General features: G+C 41.6%; 1 protein-coding gene across 1 annotated transcript; it reads right to left on the bottom strand.

The window, feature by feature from the left end:
• Positions 1–884: 884 nt before the first annotated feature.
• Positions 885–13562, bottom strand: TRIM42 (tripartite motif containing 42). Its single transcript, XM_053389994.1, has 5 exons — positions 13112–13562; positions 10845–11527; positions 8505–9322; positions 6224–6454; positions 885–1141 (listed from the first exon to the last, which is right to left on the bottom strand). Exons 1-5 carry the CDS (start codon positions 13492–13494, stop codon positions 1055–1057), a joined length of 2202 nt encoding a protein of 733 aa, XP_053245969.1. The 5' UTR covers positions 13495–13562; the 3' UTR covers positions 885–1054.
• Positions 13563–22322: the final 8760 nt, after the last annotated feature.

The raw sequence follows: 22322 nt of genomic DNA, 5'->3' as shown, positions 1-22322 counted from the left end.
TGGTTTCCCTGTGCATGCCAATGCCTCTCTTCTTTCTCAGTGACCCCATCATGACTCCATCTCTATCAGAACTCACTACAGTGGTACTTCAGGTTAAGTACTTAATTTGTTTCAGAGGTCCGTACTTAACCTGAAACTGTTCTTAACCTGAAGCACCACTTTAGCTAATGGGGCTTCCTGCTCCTGCTGCACTGCCGGAGCACAATTTCTGTTCTCATTCTGAAGCAAAGTTCTTAACCTGAAGCACTATTTCTGGGTTAGTGGAGTCTGTAACCTGAAGCGTATGTAACCTGAGGTACCACTGTATTAGAACTCACTATTAGAGTGATTGTTAAAAGCTTTCTTAGATTGAACTATTTTGTGTGGGATCAAATTGCCTTGTTCTGCTTCTAGCCACAAAGCTCTTATTCTCCATTGCTCTAGATGACAAAAAATAAAGAAGTTGGGACAAAACTTAGTGTTGGTGGCAATGGACACTGGAACTGAACTCTGCTAAGTGTTGGTGGCAACAGACCCTGGAACTCTCCACTAATAGCCAAAGCATGAGACTAAAACCAGCGCAATAAATGAGTTTCTTGTAAACTCCAGAGCTAAAGGCATAACAAGCATCACTCAGATGTTCACCTGGAAGGTGATTTTTATGCTATATACCCATTTCCAAATGACACATATTGCAAGCCATATGCCCAGCTTTATATAGCATGAGGAGTGGCCCCTGAGAAAGTACTTTCTCAACAATGAAAATGTTTGCTACATTCCTTTGAAGGGTTGCTACACCACAGAGTTGGCTTCAGGGATTTTTCATTATATATTTCATGTACAGTGCAATGTTTTCCTCCAGTTTCAGCGGAATGTAGAAAAAAAATAAAACAAAGGGCTGAGACTTTAATTTGCTAGGAGATCTTTATTCTGAAGGGTTTACTCTCAGATTTCAGCTTGCAAGTTAGCTTCACTTTAGAAGAAAAGGAAAGGCATCTGAGAAAATATAATTGCTTTCTATCCAGTGGCTTACTTCTGAGACATCTCTTTAAAATTTGGTTGGTTGGCTTGCAGGTCAGGACTGTTTATGGAAAGCAGATTGAACATTTCGTAGCAATCCCCATTTGCCTTTGACTTTCGCACGAATTTCTGGAGTCACCACCTAGTGGAACACACAATATGCAATCTATGCTGAGTTTTATTAATAAGAATAGTAACTGCATATGATAAAGGTCTTAGACATGGTAGGAAATCATATATTGGCATGTTTAAATATTTGTTTTATGTATTTATATATCACTTAATACTCAAATGATCTCTAAGCAATTTAGAAGATACAGCATATCAATATTATATACCAAACAATGAAACTGAGGAACTAAAATATAATGCAATGCAATATTAAAGAACACTACAATGCAATTCAATAAAATATCTCAAGAAACAAAAGCAGCAGCAGCACATTTTGAAACATCCTTAGAGTCAAGAATTCCTTCCCTCTCCAGCCTCCCTCTTGTCAAAAGCATCCTGACTCACAAAATATTACACCTCATGCTCAATTTATGCCTTACTAATCATAACATATTTATTACCCATTCAATATCACCCACCCCGTTCTACTCCTGCATCCCACACATGTCCACCAATATACACAAATGCACCACCAGCCCAATCATTCCAATATCTCAGTCCATCATTGACTACTACCACCAGTCACACATTCCAGGCAACAACAATGTACTGCGAAAACCAAGGAGACAATGAGACCATTTATTGATGGAACTGTGTTAATAACAATACCAATTGTCATCCACCAAGTCACATAGATGCATTCTTCCTGACAGCAATCTGGCTACTGCCTAGGTTGCTATTTCGTACTCAAGGACAGGTAGAACTGCACATTTCTTTAGAGTCAGGAATCCTCCCTGGTAGTCCTTTCTCTCAACCAGGAATGTCTTCAGACAATTCAACAGCCCATTGAATTCATTTCCTCCTTGATTCTCGTAACTATTTTTGGTATGCTTTTGAATGGAGCATAGCCATACAGATATACAGATTTATCTTTTGACCCATTGTATTTACACAAAAGCAAAAAAAGAACTGCAGAAGGAAAACACAATAAAAATGGTGTGCTGAAAATTTACATTTGCCGCCTTTTGTGCACAGGTATCTGTGTGCCTGCCCTGTCAGTATTTAATCAGTATTACAGTTTTTTTCATGATATTTTCCCATCCAGATATGGCATTGCATCCTTCATTCCTGCAACTGTTAATCGGTATTACAGAATTGACAAATCAGAAGGTGGGGACAAATGCAAAAGGGAATGGCTACAGATATGAATAGGGAAGACAAATGTTGCTCCTCATATACAGATTCCAGTGTGTGCAGAACTAATGCTGAAATGTGGGCGGGAAAAGCCAGAATGTCAATAGATGAAGCTTTCCCCCATAAATGTATTCATATTTGAAAAGGCTTGAAAATGCTTAACATACAGAATCTCTGCCTGCCACACACAGCTATTAAAAGACACAATACTGCGAATAGCACCCAGTGTTAACCCTAACCCATGCAAAGAAATAGTGTTTCTTGAGTTGTAAACCACTTATGTGATGGTAGGTACCGTACTTCATCAGTTGATCTTAGGGTGACGTGTCTATATTCAGGGCAAGACAAGACATTTTTGCTTCAGATGGCTGGAGCAGTCAAAAGAGATTGAAGATTTGTAGCAACCAAAGTTCAGATACCCCTGCTTTGATAAAGTCAGGATTGAATTGTTAAAAAGCAGGCAGAATATTCTAAGAGCCTTTGTTGTGGTTATTTATTATTTACACTTCATAATAACTGCAGCAACCTTTATCTGTACAGGCCAAGCAAAAAGGATTTGCGCTGCATCAAAGTCTTCTGTTTTCCTCTGAAGCTGGGAAAGTAACGAATTTCCTCTCCCACTGCATTGCTACTATGATCAACCAGTCACAGAGGGCATAGTGAGGCTTCAGTGCTCACTTAACATCCATCCAATTGAATTGCTGCTGTATACCAGGATCAAGAGGGTAGTGAGTGAGATAGTAGCATGGTCAGTGTGGTACAAAAACACTGGCAGGAGTGCTAGTTTGCCTCCACTAGTGCTTTTGCACCATGCTGACCTTGCACCTCCCAGTCTGCAGGAGCAACTCAGCCAGAGGTAGGTCAAGTGAGCAGTGCAGCCCAACTGCACCATCTACTAATGTAGTCAACTTAGCCTGCCCTGACCAACTGACTTTTCAAAAAAAAAAAATGGAAAGGAAAGAAGAACTTAACAATGCAAGAGAGTGGATAACAATGCTGGAATGCACTTCACAATTTTAATATTTCCCATACTATCCAATCACAGAGATACTAACATGCTGAATTTCTCAATTATTTTCTCTGGGTAACAGTCACCCCTCTATCAGGGAAGGTGAAGAAGGGGAGGGAACTTCAAAATGACTCAGTATATATCTTGAAGATGAACCAAGCAGGACAAGGGATTTCCTGAGTAATTTTGAAGCCTTGGGGGAGGACTGAAGGACTTATCAATCACAGTTGTGACTTCATTCAGTTGTGCAAACCACTGAAAGGTGGAAGCAGGCTCATACCTCACAAAACACTTGTTTTGAATTTTGCTTGCATATTTTGCTCAACAATGTTCATTCTAAAGAGGTCTAGGAACTGTTCTTTTTTTATAAGTGAAAGCTCAGAATCTAGGTCCACTGGTGAACATGGAGATATATAAAATCAATAAGTTACTCTGTACAGAATGGGATAAAAAAAAACTAGCAACAAAGAGGAGGAGGAAAAAACTGACATCATGCTTTGCCTGGGGGGGGGGTAAGATTGCAGCTTCAGGGTTTTTAAATCAAATAATGTGGTGAATGTTCTAGCTGCAGTAACAGCTGGGCAATAAAAATAAGGAATCTATTCAATATGTTTTGACGTTTGAAAAAGGATGAATAAGAACCAGAAAAATATTGTTTCTGCTAAACAAAACACACACTTTATTTCAGACTTCTGTTTTGAAATCTAGGAATTTACAAAATGGCTTAAATAACTCCCTCTTCACAATCTGCTATTTAAAAAAAACACAGTATACTTCAATTTATTCCAAATGAAATAGCTTCTGTTTTGATGCAACATTGCTCATTGCTATTTCATTTGAGGAATGGCATTTCAAGTTCCTCTTCCCTTGTCTGCAGCTGAGAAATTCTGTAGACTATGCCTTCCTACTAACATCCATCAGGATATAATTGACTGGCTTATTTTTCTTTTCTTTTTTTAAGCCCACACATTACCGCTCCACAGATGCAGGGAGGACTAGTCTTTATCCCTAATCCTGCATTTACAAGTGCTACTTTAGTTGTTATTCCCTAAAGGAAATTCATGCTGTACTTGCTAAGAGGTTGCAGATAATATTTCCTTTTACTTTGCAGCCTCCTTCATATCTCCATTCCTAAGCCTACCCTACTGCTGGAATGAGAGTGGGTGAGGAAGACAAATAAGTTAGAATACTGTCTTCTAGGCATTCTCCTGTGCCTGCAAGATGTGCAGTACTAGACAAGAATTCAGCAGGAGCTTGGAGATATTGATTTTTTTGCCCTATGGTTAAACTTGCTATAGAAATGGACAGTGCTTCTCAGTCCCCACTGAAGATGCACATATTCCAGTTAGTGACTGACAAAGATATGCACCACTTCCCTGAGGAATTTTTGTTAAAACATATTTTAACTTTTCTCAAAGTTTCTTAGATATTTAGCCTAAAGGACTACCTCCAATTTTGCTTATATTGCACTTTAGATAACACTCTGTGGTCAACCGCCCATAAATCATGGAGTGGAACACAAGTCCACATGCACCCCTGCTACTGTGACCACAGAGCATCTCAAATTGTTAAGAGTGGGGGACATACTGCACAAAATGTATCCATTATGGAAGCTCTCATGTTAAGAGACACATTGAATTGTCTCTCAGTGCCCCTATTCTATACACCATGGGTAGGCAAACTAAGGCTCAGAGGCCAGATCCGGCCCAATCGCCTTCTGAATCCAGCCCGCGGATGGTCTGGGAATCAGCGTGTTTTTACATGAGTAGAATGTGTCCTTTTATTTAAAATGCATCTCTGGGTTATTTGTGGGGCATGAGAATTCATTCATCCCCCCCCCAAAAAATATAGCCCGGCCCCCCACAAGGTCTGAGGGACAGTGGACCAGACCCCTCGTGAAAAAGTTTGCTGACCCCTGCTATACACAAGCAATTTCTACCATAAAGAAACAAACAAAAAACAGCACATACGTTCAGATTGATTTGAGATGTCAGTTCTGAAACCACACCCAGTGGATTCATTGTGCTGAAAGTTGCAATCCTATTCATGCATACTGAAGCCCTGTTGAACTCGAAGGAAGCGACTTTTGACTAAGCAGATGTGCTGACTGTCTTGCTGCACCCTAAAGACTTAACTTTGTGTGTGGCTTGAGCTTTCCTAGACCAATAAAAGGGAGGGCACTCTGTTCCATGAAAATTTATGCCACAATAATATGGTAGTATTTATGGTGCTTCCAGAAGACACCATGATGTGTGCGTGTCGGTGTCAGTCAAACTCTCCAACATATTGACCCCAAAAACTGGGACACTTGTCTTCCTGACCCTGCCCTGCTTCTGTGTGAGTCATGTGACTCGTGCGAGATCACTGAGCCCCAAAACGTGCATTTTGGGGGTCTGTTTTTCAGAGCATGGCATCCAAAACCAGGATGTCCCAATTTAATCAGGGTCAGGTGTGGGGTATGGTTTGTAGGAACTGCAAGTGGGGGAAGGAGATGGCTGCAACCTCATCTATACCTCTCTTGCCATAGGGGGAGCAATAGGATTGTCTTAGATGCGACCTAGATAGGAAAACAAAAATGGTTATCAAAAGTGTTCGGTGGCTGATTTTTCTTGGACCACAACCAACCATTTAAAGAACACCTTATTTTCCTTTTCTCCTACATGGTCCTCACACAAGAGTCAGCTAGCTATCATTATCTATAATAAAGCACAGGATCTGATTGTTACAAACAATTCACTAATAACTGTTGACAAAGCATGGTTTGAGACTGATGGGGCTGGGGCAGTATCTAGGACTGGCTAATTCAACTAGCAAAATAACCTACTGAGAAACATATCCTATTATTGCCTTTGTATGCATGGTATGACGTCAGTGGAAAAGTACAAGCAGGAAGGAGTAGATAGATTGTACCTTACAAATTTCGCTCCATGGGCCTGGACCATGCTCGTTGACAGCCCGGACTTTGAAGAGATATTCTGTATTAGGTGTCAGATTATGTATTTCCAGATTCTGTTGGGCGATCCCAGTTAGCACTCCTACAAGTTGTGGCTGAATTAAATTCTCAGCTGCTTCTTCATCAACTACTTCATAATAAGCAACCTCAAAGCTATCAACTTCTTCTGTAGGACATGTCCAGTAAATCTACACACAAAAAGATAACACTGAACATATTTTCATGTTGCATTTAATAAGCTAATACCATTAGTTTCACAGAGTTTAAATTTTTTAGCAAAAAAATTAAATTTTCCATTAAAATATGTCAATGATATATGTAATGAACTTCTACCATACCAGTATTTTGGATCACATAACAACATATCAATGCTTGCTATTTGTAACCTTTAAATCTAATAACCTTACAAGGAGGGCACAGGGACACTCCACATTAACTAATACCTTTCAAACCCGCCCCCCATTTCCAACATTCCAATTTTGCCACCTTCAGATGAGGTGGCAAAATGGGAGGTGGTCTCCACAAATACACTCATCAGCTCACCACCATCAAGTACATATGTTTCTCTCAGGAGATTTCTAAAAATAGCTTTTGCCTTCTTCTGTGCCTGTAAAATGTGCACATAATTCATCAATGAAGAGGGAAATGTGCACATTTTCCAGTCAATATGCATAATCCCCTATAGGCCCGGGATAATGTCTTTATATTGACTGCATTTTTTGTACCTTCTCTGGCCATTATGCACAATTCCTAACAGGCTTTGGGGGGGGGTGCCTATCTTGACAGAACTTTGAACATTGTCCAGTTGATGAGCAGGGTGGAGAGGTTAAAGAGAGAAAAATTGTTGGTTTCATGTGACTGATTTTTGGACTAGGTAGAGGTTGGGGTTTTGTTTATTTTTGTTTATTTGTTAATTAATGTGTCTGGTTATTGCTTTTATTATTTGAGTATGTTTGGAGACCTTCAGGAGACAAGCAGCTAATAAATAAAAAGAATGACATTGTGCATAGTATCCAACTGACTTTGGGGAATGTGTGTATCTGAACTGCATTTTGTACATTCTCCAGGCAAATAAGCACATTCTCTGGTTAGTATACATAGTCCCCAATTAATAATAACAATAACAATAACAATAATTTATTACCTATACCCTGCCCATCTGGCTGTGTTTCCCCAGCAACTCTGGGCGGCTCCCAACTGAATATTAAAAACACAACACAGCCTTAAATATTAAAAACTTCCCTAAAAAGGGCTGCCTTCAGGTGTCCAAGAAACATGATCCCTCTACCTCTAGTTCAGAAGTATGTAATCTGCAGCCACCAAGCTGCTTCTGGTCCACAGCCTAATCTTACGGGGCTCACAACATTCCCTCCCAGCAGAGCAACAGGATGGAGCTCCAAGGGTAAAAACTTCCTTTTCCCCACCCTCTGCTGTTCTCCATTCAGCTGAGAAGCACAAGGGAGGAAATCACAGGGAGAGGAAAGCAGATCTGACAAAGATAATCCCCCAATTAAACAAGTACAGTGGTACCTCAAGTTAAGAACTTAATTCGTTCTGGAGGTCCGTTCTTAATCTGAAACTGTTCTTAACCTGAAGTAGCACTTTAGCCAATGAGACCTCCCACTGCCACCATGAGATTTCTGTTTTCATCCTGAAGCAAAGTTCTTAACCCGAGGTACTGTTTCTTGGTTAGCGGAGTCTGTAACCTGAAGCGTCTGTAACCTGAAGCGTCTGTAACCCGAGGTACCACTGTACTTTCTCAACACAGGAAAAGTTGGGGACCACTGCACTGGGCAACATGCACTGGCTTGGGAGCCTCCTGTTCTCAGATGCAGCAATCACATTTTCAAGCAAATACCTGAACAAAACATCTGTACATATTTTCCATACTGAGGACTTTCTCAGAAAGGGGTGTCAGGGCACAGGTGATTTGTAGGAACAGGTATTTTGGGTTGTCCCCCCCCCTCCTGCCATTTTGCCTGAAAAAAACACTGTTTTTGACTGAATCAGAACAAAGGTCAGTCCTCAATGATGTTTGTTCTGATTCAGCAGTAATCAGCAGGTTTCCCCCAGGGAAACTGGCAGGGTGGCAACAACAAACCACTCAGACCCGTGCCTAGAAATCACAGGCCTGTGCCTAAAAATAATGGCACAAATGGAAGTGGGGATGAGCCCTCGGCCTACAAATACTCTCAGTGCATGTACAATGTGTAAGAAACATGATGTAAAAATACTTACCTTAGCAAGAGTTGGAAATACAAGTGTTTGGTAGACAATAACAATGCCAGGAACAGTGGTAGATTGGGCTTCTCCATGTAATTCTGGATTGTAGTAGATACCTTGGTTTTGAAATCTCCTATCGCTTCTTGAAGTATCTGATGCTGCGTCCCAAATTGCATACATCCCATTATCTTTCAAGTTAGGAGGTAAGGATTTGGGTCTTAGATACATGTCGTTCATTATGTCTTGATCTAATGAAGTAAATGATGCTAAAGACTGACTACGATCCATTCCTAATGGATTTGGGACGTGCGCACTGGAAACATCCCTTGGAATCATTATGTCAGAACTGCAAGGATAAGGAGATTTGCCTGTTTTATCATACACTTTCTTTGAAAGTGCTGGGAAAATGGTTTGTAACTTTTGTGCAAGTTCCTCAAAGTTGACTTTAAGGTGCTTAATAGGGTCTTCCCTGAGAAGTGGGCTAGGCTGATAAATATTAGCAATTGCATCTTCTATTTCAACTACTAGCCCATATGCAGACTGCAGGAATGCAAGCTGGCTTTGTTCCTTTAGAGCTTCCTTAGAATACTGCATAAGGCTGTCCATCTGATCAATTCTCTTGCTTGTGTATTCGGCAAACTCATAAAGTGCCTTCTGTTTTTGAATCTCAAGGTTTTCTACTGCCTCCATCAGCTCTTTCTCCCGTTGTTGAAGGATGCTCTGTAACCTCATGAAACCATTCCTGATCTCCCTCCTTTTTGTTTCTTTATAGGACTTAAAATTGTTTTTTAATACAAGGACTTCCATTAGATCATTATCAATTATAAATCGTACTGAAACACACAAAAACAATAATTATATCACAAAAACAATCATGATATCACTGTTCATCTACTCATTCACAAAATATAGTAAAAGTTAAAAGTGAGATAGGGCTTAATATAAGTTGACTACATTTGGCGCGATCTGTATTGGAAACAGAAGCTTCATTATAGTTCAATTCTAGACAATAAGTTGGAGTCACATTAAAGGTAAAGGTAAAGGTACCCCTGCCCATACGGGCCAGTCTTGACAGACTCTGGGGTTGTGCGCCCATCTCACTCAAGAGGCCGGGGGCCAGCGCTGTCCGGAGACACTTCCGGGTCACATGGCCAGCGTGACAAAGCTGCATCTGGCGAGCCAGCGCAGCACACGGAAACGCCGTTTACCTTCCCGCCAGTAAGCGGTCCCTATTTATCTACTTGCACCCGGGGGTGCTTTCGAACTGCTAGGTTGGCAGGCGCTGGGACCGAACGACGGGAGCGCACCCTGCCGCGGGGATTCGAACCGCCGACCTTTCAATCGGCAAGTCCTAGGCGCTGAGGCTTTTACCCACAGCGCCACCCGCGTCCCGGGAGTCACATTAACCCAATGTAAACTGGATTTGAATGTACAGCATTATAGGAACAATTCCTCAAAGTAAATAAAAAAATTGGAAAACAATGAACAGATTTCCCACAGTATTTTTAAATGTGAAGAGATCCACCAGGGGTTGGGGGGGAGCAGAGCTTTAGGTGCTATTAATACTCTCCTTTGCTGTTTTCCCCATATATAAACTCTCTCTGTTGAAACAGCATGTTGAGTCTGTTGACTCTGTTGAGTCAACACATACATTGGTCATATTCACACCATATATTTAAAGAACCCTGGAAGCTGTAGTTTGTTAAGGGTGTTGGGAATTGTAGCTCTGTGAGGAGTGGACTACAGTCCCCAGGATCCTTTGTGGGAAAGTTAAATGATGACTGTTAAATTGGCAGAAATGTGCTATAAATGCACGGGATGGATGTGACCATGCTTGTGTGCTTACACTCAAAGAACAAACAGCAGCTCAGGAGTGATTACATAATGCAGAAATCACGGGGAGGGTTAGCACACTTGCAGCATTGCCCCAATCTAACCCCTGCAGCTACATTTACAATTTCAGAAAGGCCTTGATGACCCGTCTACATGCGATACCATTAAAGTACATTCAAAGTGCACCCCCCCCCCGCCAAAGAATTCTGGTCACTGTGGTTTGCTAAGGTGTTGCTGGAACATGTAAACCAGTATGAGCTAAACTACAGTACCCAGAAACCTTTGAATGAGGCAAATGTCTTTTAAAGGTATAGCATGCATGCATCCATAGATGTCCCTACATTATGTCTATTTCACTACTCTTTCAGTGGTTTTCAGATAAAATGTACATACAAACCTAAGATTTACACATTGTGGGTGCCATTGCACCGGTGTGTTTATAATTGCACTTTGAGATTCATCAAAGCCTATATTACAATAACAAATCAAGCAGAAGGAAAGTAGTTAAATACAAACAGGGACCTTTTTTAAACTTTGCAATAGAACCGAATAATGCAGCAGACAGTTTTGAACATGCTAGTGGCAAAGGAACTGTGTCATGATCCGTGTGGTGGGCATCAGCACAGTATTCACAAAGCAGTTCATGGTCATCAAGACAGTATTTTGAGATCATTGAATCACCATGGATCAAACAGTTTCTTTCTTCCCAAACTTCGTCACTGATTTTGGCATAGACATGATTTTGGTACGAGATATCCTGGTGAAAGTTCCTCAGGCAAAGATTACAGTAATTCAACTGACATGTCACACATCTCTTGGTGGCCTTCCGGCGCTCGTCACAAAGTTGGCAATAAATTGGTAGCCGGCTTCTGTCAAACCTCCACCGCAGAAAACCGTATCGACGCATATATTTCCTGGCCAATCTGGCTCTTAGGTAATTCATCCGCAGCTGGATTTTCTTAGCAAATGGAAGGCAGTGGGCTTTGTTGCAAATGGGGCATGTGATGATGAAGAAGTTCTCTGTGATCTCAGCCTGAAGTTGGCTCTTCATTATGCACTTATCGCAAATGCAGTGATTACATGGCAGCATAAAAGGTCGGAGAAACAGCTCTTGGCACAAAGGGCAAATAAGCTGGTCAAGAAAAGCATGTCCCGATGATTCCTTATCCAGCGAAATGACAGATGAGTTGCTTATCAACTTGCGTCTGAGCATAAAAAACAACAACCAAGAAAACTTTCAGTTGTAGAGAGTGAAGCCAACAACATTCATAATTACCCAACTTGTAATATGAACTTATGTTATGAGTAATGCTTGGCTGCGGTGTTCTGTTGCACCAGAAGCGGCTTAGTCATGCTGGCCACATGACCCAGAAAAACTATCTGCGGAGAAACGTCGGCTCCCTCGGCCTATAAAGCGAGATGAGTGCCGCAACCCCAGTGTCGTCTGGGACTGGACTTAACTGTCAGGGGTCCTTTACCTTTACCTTTTTTACCCCTAAAATGCATCTGTGGTTTAGATTTAACCCAATCCAGAATTCCTATGTTCCTTTTTCCTCCCTGTCTCCTGTCAAATGTTTTCCCTACTTTGTGGTTTGGGGTGGCAGGTGCAGAATGGCGATCTTGTTAGCAATCTCAGTATCACCAGAAATCCTGCAATGGCAATCCTGAAGGTGCTACTGACCTTGGGAAATGTAGCTTTCCCAGGATTCCCAAGATGTTGTTTAATGTCCTAGATAGTAGGGATGAAGGCCTTACATGGAGGCCTCGCAGTAAGGTTTTCCCACTGGTCCTGCTGCTACTAGGTCTGCAAGTGAAAAGACAAGGAAGCTTGCGTGGGATGAGACTCATATGAAGTTTGGAGAGATATGTGGTGTGAATCTTTCCTGTGCCACAAACTCAAAAAACCCTTAAAGTAAGGCACTCTTTCTCTTTCTCAGCTCTTTTGCTCATTCTGTGCTATGGGGAAATATTAACCCGCTGCACAGTATTTTTGCTTCAGGGTAACAAAACTAATAAAAACCCTGGTTGAGAGATGCACAGGAGAAGTGAGGAATGTTTCACCTGTGACTATCCTGCACTGAGCAGAAGATTGGACTAGGTAACATTCAAGGACCCTATATCATTCTATATAGGTAGTATTGGTCATCAGTTGGTACGTGTTGTATGAGATGGCAGCTTCAGTTGCATAGATTCCCTGTGTCTAGTCCAATGAATAGGGTCTTAAATCTAGGATGTAGATCTATTATTATTATTATTATTATTATTATTTATTTATTTATTTAATTAATACCCCACCCATGTGTCTGGGTTTCCCCAGCCACTCTGGGCAGCTCCCAGAACATTAAAAACAGAATAAAACTTCAAACATTAAAAATTTCCATAAACAGGGCTGCCTTCAGATGTCTTCTAAAAGTCAGATAGTTGTTTATTTCCTTGACATCTGATGGGAGTTCCACAAAGCTGGTGCCACTACTGAGAAGGCCCTCTTGCCACTGACAGCACCCAACTAACCACAGGATAGGATGCCATATCTGTGTTGCCTAATACCCCATTGATTAAGGGCATGTAGAAAGCCCCTTGGTCAGTCCCCAGTGTTAAGTATAATTGATTTAATTGATGCAGAAATGGAAATGTATGTGTATTAACGAAGGTTTAAAATGGAAAGAGGCTAAATGTGTATTGCTAACATTGGGGTTTTTCCACAGTAGTTTTTCAAAGGACTCTAAGCTCCTAAATGGGTTAATGATTACTGGCTTCTAAAACAAACCATAGTTCTGTCAAACTCTTACCTTCTATGTCTGTACCGATGCTTGTAAGGTATATAGTTGAGGTAGTTGCAGCACGTGCTTTCATAGCACTGGCAGTCATCATTCTCATCTGTGCAGCACAAGTACTTGCAGTGTGGATTATTAGCACAGGAGCAGCAGCAGCAGCGGCAATTTGGGTTCTGTGAGCATGTGCAGTGGCAGCACTGACAGGTTTCATCTTCGCTGTGTGGACAGTAGAAGCAGTCACAGTTCCGTTCATCGCTGAATAGAAAACGCCAACACAAGCAGCATGCGAATATGGATCTGCTGAACAAGTAACGCCGAAACCTAACTAATTCATAGCAGCACGGACAACCTGGGCAACATGGACATGTCAAGCAACAGTGACATGTTGCGCGAGGCATGACTTTTCAGGAAGATATACTGGTTTTCTCCAGGCCCTTTTGGTCCTAGAAAGCTGTGCTTGCTTAATGATGACATCACAATGGCTTTTACCAATGAAGATGGGTGTTTCTTCACATATGAAAGTGGCTTGTCAGTTGCATCATAAAATATGTCACAATGACTAGGACAACTAAAGCTTCAAATTCTTGTACTCATATGAGGCATATGGTCAAACCATACGGAAAAATCTGGAATGCAACACAGAGCATTGAGAAGTCCTGACAATGTATTTTCATGGGACAAATTCACTCATTCTAGGTAGTTCCTTTTGGAGTTCTTCACAGTCCCTTTGGTATCATCAACACACTGGGCTACCTCATTGCTCACTCCTAATTAAATCATTTATGAATCACCATGGCAAGGGGAATTGTTTTGTGGGGATGAATGGCTTGTTATTATTTATATCTCTCAATGCCCAGATGGCTTATAAGTGGTTTACAGAAATATAATCCTACTGCACAAGATTGTTGGAACACAATATAACTAAAAATACAGAACATTGCAACCTCATTAAAATATAACAACCATGATGTAAATGTGCAACAACATTTGCATTTATATCCCACTCTTCCTCCCCAAGGAACCCAGGGTGGCAAAAGGGGAGTGAGGCAAAAGATGCATCAATACCAGTGTTGCCTTCTTCCAGAGATGTATTTGGGGAAAATGTTTGCTAGACCATCCTGGGGGCATCACCACCACCACTGGGGACAAAATTCCTCCTTCAATAAGAACAACAAAGAGGTGAGACAAGACTCTGCCGCTTGTACCCTGAAGCACAAGTATCCCTGCTCACAACATTGCACCAAGTTTCTCTATTTGTTCTTCCCCTAAATGTCCCTTGGAAAGCGTCAGCTGGACTTTTTGGCACAGTAGAAAGTTTCATATACATTAATGTTTTGTGCTATTTACCACCCAGAAGACTACAGGGAGAAGTGAACTATTTCATTCTGAAGGCTGTATTCCTTCTGGGAGTCACTTGGCCGTAGTGGTTGAGACCAGAGGCAAAATGCATGTGACTGAGTGAGGCAACGGATGTGATTCTTACCTCTGTGCAGTAGACTACATTCCAGCTATGTAGATATCCATCTTCAATCCAGCAAAACAAGAGACATAATCACCTTCCAATGTTACATTCTAGCCACATAAAATCACTTGAAGAGCACAGGGAACAGAGTCACTGAAGGTTGTGGCCAGAGGAGAGGGCTGCGATTCAGGGGGAGCCCTGAGGGCTAAATAGGGCAGCTTGGAGGGCATCATTCAGTGCCAAGGCTGCAGTCCCCCACCTCTGAACTGGTTAGTCTGTTTTGCTCTTCTTGTTGCTGCCTATGTCTTGTTGCTGCACTTCATCATTGTTGCTGTTCTAGAATCTTGTGGGGAACCCTGTGGGAGATGCTCTTAACTGTTCTGGCGAGCACTCAGGAATCTTTATTTGAATCTTCTGGTTCTGAACTCTCAGTGATCTATGGCGTCATGAGGAGACCATCACTTGATATTGATATTTGGAGAGCGCTGTTGCACTCACAGCCAGCAGAACTTTAATCAATACCTTTTATAATGCAAATATGCTCCTCTTCTTTCTCCCAAAGTTATAGACATTGAGAACAATATATGATGGGATACAGCAGGGAAAAATAAGCTTGCAGAAATGAAGATGGTGGCATGACCTTGAAGGGAGGGCATGTTCCTTCTACACTCAGTCAGAACTGTAGTCTACCTATACTAAAAAAGATGTATTGGCAGTGCAGCAGTGAGTCAGCAAGCTAATAATGTTACAAACCTACAAAATCTCTCCTGCCTTGCCTCATGGCAAACACTTCAGTGCCACCACACTTCTATGCAGGTACTTCTACAATCTCCTCTGGCCCACTATGATTGGTTTGGATGGAACCTGACTCAGGATTTCTGTTTCTCTTTAACTGATACGGACAGATGAAATCATCCTGGCTGCCAGAGAAAATGTATGCGCATCAGCTGCAGGCAGAACAGCAGCTTTTCAAAGGGTTTCCAGAGCTGCTAGATAATCCTGCTGGGTTTTACACCCACAGCCAGAACTTCTTTCTTGTGGACTTCTTATGCCTGTTGTCTAGCCCAGCAGTAGCCAACATAGTACCCTCCAGATGACGTGACCACTGTCCGGAGGCCAGCCATGGCTGCACTGTGGTCCACTCTGCCCTGCAGCCCGGACTCGGGTCTGGAGCAGCCCCGGCAGTAGAGGAAGAGAAGGAGGAGGCGGAGGCGGAGGAGGAGGAGGAGGAGGAGGTGGAGGAGGAGGTGGAGGAGGAGGAGGAGGAGGAGGAGGAAGCCAAGTGCAGGTGGCAGCATAGAGGAGAAGGTGGGAACCATGGTTTTCAAGAAGTTCAGCCCCAATTGCAAACCCTCTAGATGTTCTTGCCCATCATCCCTGACCATCAACCAGGGTAGCTGCTGCTGATGGGAGGCAGAGTCCAACAATGTCCGGAGGCTACCACATTAACTACCCCTGGTCTTAGTCACCTCACTTATTGTAGGGGGCTGACGAGCACATTCTCTGCATAGGTTTCAGTTTCTGTATCTCATGGACTATTCCTGAACAATACGTGAGCTTCAGATAAAGCAAAGAATACCAAAGAATATAAACCCACGTAGCCACAGCCTCACAGGTATACTGGCTATAGTGTCAGAGCTTATCCATACTTATCCTTTGCCCTGCTCTTTCCAGGCAGAGGTCTGTGCTTTAATGACAAAAGCAAACTAAAACACTTTAAAACCAATGTAAAAATAGATACAGTGCAGACACCTGATCCTCCTTGACCCTGAAGCCACAGACTCATTAGCAGCTGAGTGGGCCGTTTCATTCAGATATATCTGATGAATCATCCTGTTGACTTTTAAGAAATAATGGTTATATTTGTCTGTATGTCTCTCCTCTGCCCCATCGTGTGGTTCACATTTTTAAAAAGCAGGAAGATTTCCGATACATAGATAAGAAAAAAACAAAAACAAAATTCAGGTGGCTTGATACATAACTAACATGGTTTGCCAGTAAATTAACTTGAGTAAGTGTAGGCATACCATTTTTTCTAGTACTTTATGGGCTGCAAACATTCTAAAACAGTTTCAATTTTTATAAAGCAGTTACAGTTAAAAAATATTCTTCCATTCAAGGAAAGGAATGTGTAAGATTATATATGGTGTGCAGGCAGGGGGTAGTGAGAATATTTGTTCCTTCTGTCATGACTTTAGAACTTGAGGTCATCCAGCGAAGCTGAATTTTAGAAGATTCAGCAGAGATCAAAGAAAGTACTTTGTCACACTTAGTTAAACTACAGAATTTGCACACGCACAGTGTAGTGATGGCCACCAAACGTGGATTAGAAAAATTCATGGAGGATAAGATTGTCAGTGGCTACTAGGCACAATGGTTTTGCCTACCTCCACTGCTGGAATACTAGTTGTTAGGAATCCCAAGTGGGGGAAATGCTGTTGCACCCAGTCCTGATTGCAGGCTTCTTGTGGGCCTCTGGTTGCCCATTGTGGGACAAGGATGCTAGACAAGATAGGCCTTTGGTGTGATTCAGCAGGGCTTTCCTTATGTTCTTTTGACCCTACTGGCACCTTGATAGCCTAGCTTCAATGATCCATTCCCTGATAATCTGCCACTTTTTGAGTACTGCAATGCATTGCACACTGCCTTTTGGAAAAAAGACTTCATTTGGCCCAGAACAGGGATGAAAGACTGCATAATGAGACTTCACGAAGTACTGCTCCAATCCTTGGATAAATTTAGTTCCCTACCCTGAAAGTATTGCATGCCATCCTCTTTTATATCAGTTTTGGGCCTGGCAAAGGCCTTCTTATTTTTCCAGGCCTTTTAAATTATGCTGTGGTTCTTAATATTGTTTTAGCTGCATTGTTGTTGTTTCATTCCTCTGTTCCCTGCTTTTAATTTATCTGCCTTGATCTTAATTGGTGTGTTTTGTTTGCTGTGTTTTATTGTAACATGGTTTTCTAATCTTACTGTTTTACTCTGTAAGCCACCCAGATAACTTTTTGTTGTGGGACAGCCTATAAATAGGATGCATGCATAAATAGTGGCAATATTTCATTAGCATTTTTGAATTAATGCAGGAACAGTATTTCAGGTTTTGCATTCCTCTTTAGTGAACTTTATACTCTAAATCAAAATACTTGAAAATAAGTGGAGTTGAAGTTTAATGCCCCTTTTCTTTGAAATCTCCATCGTGACCGTAGCTTAGGGGTTGAGAATGTGTTCTGTGTACGGAAGGTACCAATTTTAATGTCTGGCATTGCTAGTTATAAAAGCTTTAGGTTGCATGTGCTGTGAGAGATCTCTTCCTTAGACCCTGGACAGTCACTGCCATTTGGAATAGATAGTACCCACCCTGGCTGAAACAGCCACCTAAATAGTGGTAGTTTTTAGTGGCAGTGGTGGAACACTGATGAAATTTAAGCGGGGAGGCACTGCTTCCCTTGTCTCTTTCTTAAGTTGTCTAGCTTATCTGTTTCCTGGTTGCTCCTTCTCTCACTTATTCTCCTGTGGGGAAAAGTGACTATGGCTGTCTCTAATCCACTGTTTCCCCACCCCAGAAGGCAATGGCAGTGGCACTATGTCAAGAGTAGTGCTATTGCCATTGCTTTTGGGGAGAAGGTTTCAAAAACCACAGGGAATCTCTATGGATAAAAACAACTCCACAGGATTCACATTCCACTGGCTGGAAGGTGACTGAACTTGCCCCTCACTACCCCCTCCCCCACATGGTAACTTTGAAAATGTAAGTTCAGTGGATCCATGCAATTTGAAACCAATTTCCGAATGGTCAAATAGCTTCTTCCTTTTTTATACGTTGATTCACTTCCCACCACCAAGTTCTTCTTAAGTCAGTTGCGTAGTTCTCAGTAAAGGTGGGCTTGGCTTGCGGAACTGGTTGCATTCTGAAGTAAGGTTGACAAGCTAATAATTCTAATTAATAGTTTGTTGCTAGAGGGTGTCACCGCAATTGCCATAGGTTCATTGTCTGTGGTGCCTACTTTTCCTGAGTCAGAATCATGAAATCACTAAAACTGAAGTTCAAAATCTTTCATTGGATCTTGTGCTTTTGCACACCAAGGCCTCCTGCATAGAAACTTCTTACAATCATTGGTGATAGAAGCTCTGTTGTGAAGAGCTTTCCCTCAGAAGGACAGATGGGTGGAGGCATTTTTCTTTTCAAGTGTTTAAGGTTGCTATACCAACTAGATATTTTATTTACTGTCATATTCATAGCTGTAACACTCCAGCTCTTCACTGAATCAAGGCTGAACTTCTGCTGCAAAGCGAGGCATGATGCCTTTTTTTGGTATTCATTCTGCATATTTAAAAATGGAATTTAGAAGTGTCTTGTTGGCAGCTAAGTGCAGAAGAACACTGCACTGCTGGACACAATTTGAGACACAGATGTGGAAATTTGCCCTTACGGTAGGGATGGGCAAGCCTTCTGAAGTTCTTATTGCATTGGATTGGGGTGTGGATGTTTTGTTATTTAGTTTTTGAATTTCTCCTGATGGTGGCTGGAAACAGTTGCAGGGGGAATCCTGAGTCAATCTGATGACCATCCCAGTCCTACCAAAAAAGCATACTGTTCTTCCAGGTCCCAGTCTTAAAAAGCAGCCTTGGAGCCACACATGGGGCTAAACAAGTCCTGCTGCACGTACAGAACACAGTGCATGGTACTTCAGATCCTGGCTGCTATCTTTGAAACACAGTTCAGTCCTGCACACACATTCTTGGAAGTATGCCCATCAAGCTTAATGGGACTTGCGCTCAAGTGACTATGCATAAGATTGCAGCAGGGAGGTGCAAGGTCAGGGCGGTTATTTTCAGCAAAGTGTCTTCAGGACTGAAGCCTTAGGCTGCAATCTTATGATACTTATCTGGGAGTGAGTCTCATTGAATTCTGAGTTTGTGGCAAGCTGTGCTGTTTAACACATTCGAAAGTACTGTAGCTCCCAGTGGATCTTCGTTGACATGGCAAATAAGATTAATGCCTGGTGAAAGGATAATAGAAAGCACCTAAGGCTGACAACATGTCCTATATTCCTCAGTGTTGACTGGATGATACCAGATAGGCAACATTGGCTCAGATGGTTCTACACATGTGTTCTGTGCAACATCAGGGAAGGAATGAGAAGAAGTGCTTACAAAGCGATTGACTGCCAGATATTGCTAATCAGCATCTTCTAGCACTACTACTATTGAACTACTATCCAACTTCTAGCGCTATACTACTATAGCAGAGGAAGTAGCAAAACCTGATGGTTGCTACCAAGTTTAAACTTTGCATTTGTAAGGATCTCCAACTCCTCTCACTCAATTTTTGGTTGAGAGAAATAAAAGTAGACAATGTGTACATTTCACAGCAAGTAGAGGATCTTTGGCCTTCCGGATGCTGCTGAACTACAACTCCAATCATCCCTGGCCATACCTTCTGGGTTGATGGAAGTTGGACTTCAGCAACATCTGGAAGGCCAAAGCTTCCGCACACCTGTTTTACAGAATAGTGAAAAAATACCTATCTTTAATCAGAGGTACCAAATTGTAACCTTACAAACTACTGTACTTTACAAGTGTAGGAATTTTGAAATTGCAAAAAAATGTGACTCTCCTCCATTGTTTGTGTGCAAAATTTCTAATTATTGATCTGCTAAAAGGCAACTTGAGTCACGACGCAGAAGAAATACTTAGCCTATCCAATCAAAGATGATACACCCATATCACAATACTACTTTTACCACTGCAGTGCTCACCTTTGAGGGAAGACTAAACTGGAATCAACCAGTTCTGCTGGCTTCTGCGTAAGTCACTTCTACCTTGGTTTTCTTCCCTTGAAAATGCCTCATTACTACAAATTATCATTGTTTATGACTAAATGGCTTGCCTGCTGTTATGGAAAATATGTTGTTCAGAATGAAAATATACATAATGCAAGGAGGGATCATTGGAAACTGCTCTCCAAATGAACAACCTTATGTCACAGATCATGTATTCATATTTTGGGAAGGAGCTGTCAACATAATTAGTGCTGGCTTATGTATTCAGTAGCAATCAATTGCCAATGAACAAAGCAAGATAGTCTAGAAATGCAAAAATGTTGAATCAGATGAGGAAATTAGAGGCTCTGGGTTTGAGCCTATTCTGTCATTTTGAGCCAGGGGTTTTAGCTCTGCAAGCTACTGCATTTATAAAATGGGACCATTGTCCTTTAAGCTGCAAGAACCTGATGCCAACTCCATTGACTAAGTTGCTGAAATGCATCTGATGCAACATGGGCATGGATGTAGACTGATGAACAGATAAGTTCCGTGAATCATAGAATCATGGATTTATAGGGACAACAAGGGTTGTCTAGCCCAAACTCCAGCAATGCAGGAATCTTTTGTCCAACATGAGGCTCAAACCCACAATTCTGAGATTAAGAGTCTCATGCTCTACTGTCTGAGCTATAGCTCTCAGAACAGATATGGATACATTTTCACAGTCTCAGAGAGTTGGACTTGACTTAGAAAGATTCTATGATTGAAATAATTGCATCATTTTAGAGGTATGGTGAACAGTGTTATTGGAATTGTGCACCTTTAATGTGGTTGGCTTTACAATAAGATTAGACAAATTCATGGAGGGTACTACTAGCCTCAGTGGCTAGTAGCCACAATCACTATGTTCAATCAATACAATCAAGTCACCATGAAGTCTACACATTAATTCCAAACCTAGTTCTGTGTATGTTTGCTGAGTGAGGGAACTACAATAGTGAAATACAATTGTATCAACATACTTTACTGAACACATAACTTCCCTTGCTTACATATTTAGTTATTCTTGAAAACTCAATCAAAAAATTATTTCAAATGAAACAAGCTCAATTCTTTGTTTCTAATTACATAACTGTCTACTACTAGAAATACCACACTATCCATCTCAGGCGGCCTATTGTAGGTACAAGAAGATATCAGCTCATCCTGCAGTGAATGGGTACATCTAAGAGATAATTTCTCTCTTCCTCAGAGAAATGTCCTCTATCCCAAGGGCCCTCATTCTCCAGGAGAGACCAGGATTTGTCATCCAGGAATTGGGACACTGCTATCATGCCTCCATAGTTGGAATCCTCTCTGCCTTCCTCAGCTCAGCTCAAGGGAACAAATATTCAATGAGAGCCAAAAATCCTTTGCACTGAACACATACCTAAGACTTCTGCCCAGCAGGCAGATCATTGGTCATGTGACACTATGCAATACACTAGATAGCCACACGGGATGGCTTTCTACCTTCATAACTGTTCTTTGTTTACTGGGCTTGTTCATGAGGGAAAAAAGACTTTTAATCTTTTATGGCCTTTTTAAAAACTGTTTTATGCTGCTTGAGTTTTACCGCCTTATTAATTGTTGTTTTATAGGGTCTTTTGAAATATAAATTGTACTTTTAACTGAATTTTATTGTAAATTGCCCTGAGAATTACATTAAAGGGTGGCACAGAAATAAAACGATAATAAATAAATAAGCACCAACAAAGAAAAATCTGGGCTAAATGAAAATGAGGGGTACGCCTGAACGTCACATACACGAATATCAAAATAATTATCCATGTACCAGTCTTTAAGCAGCCAAAAAACCCCACCATCCATTCAGAAGAAAGAAGAACCAGAACCATTGTTTGCAAAAACACACAAGCACAAGTGGGTGGGATGCAGAACCCATCTGTATGGGAGGGAGGGACCAAAACAGCCTAGGTAAGACTGAGCATGCTCCATGGCC

Source organism: Podarcis raffonei, chromosome 5, assembly GCF_027172205.1.
Source record: "Podarcis raffonei isolate rPodRaf1 chromosome 5, rPodRaf1.pri, whole genome shotgun sequence".
In the NCBI taxonomy this organism is placed as follows: domain Eukaryota; kingdom Metazoa; phylum Chordata; class Lepidosauria; order Squamata; family Lacertidae; genus Podarcis; species Podarcis raffonei.
The sequence above is the reverse complement of the archived record's forward strand: the minus strand, read 5'-3'. Positions and strand labels throughout refer to the sequence as shown.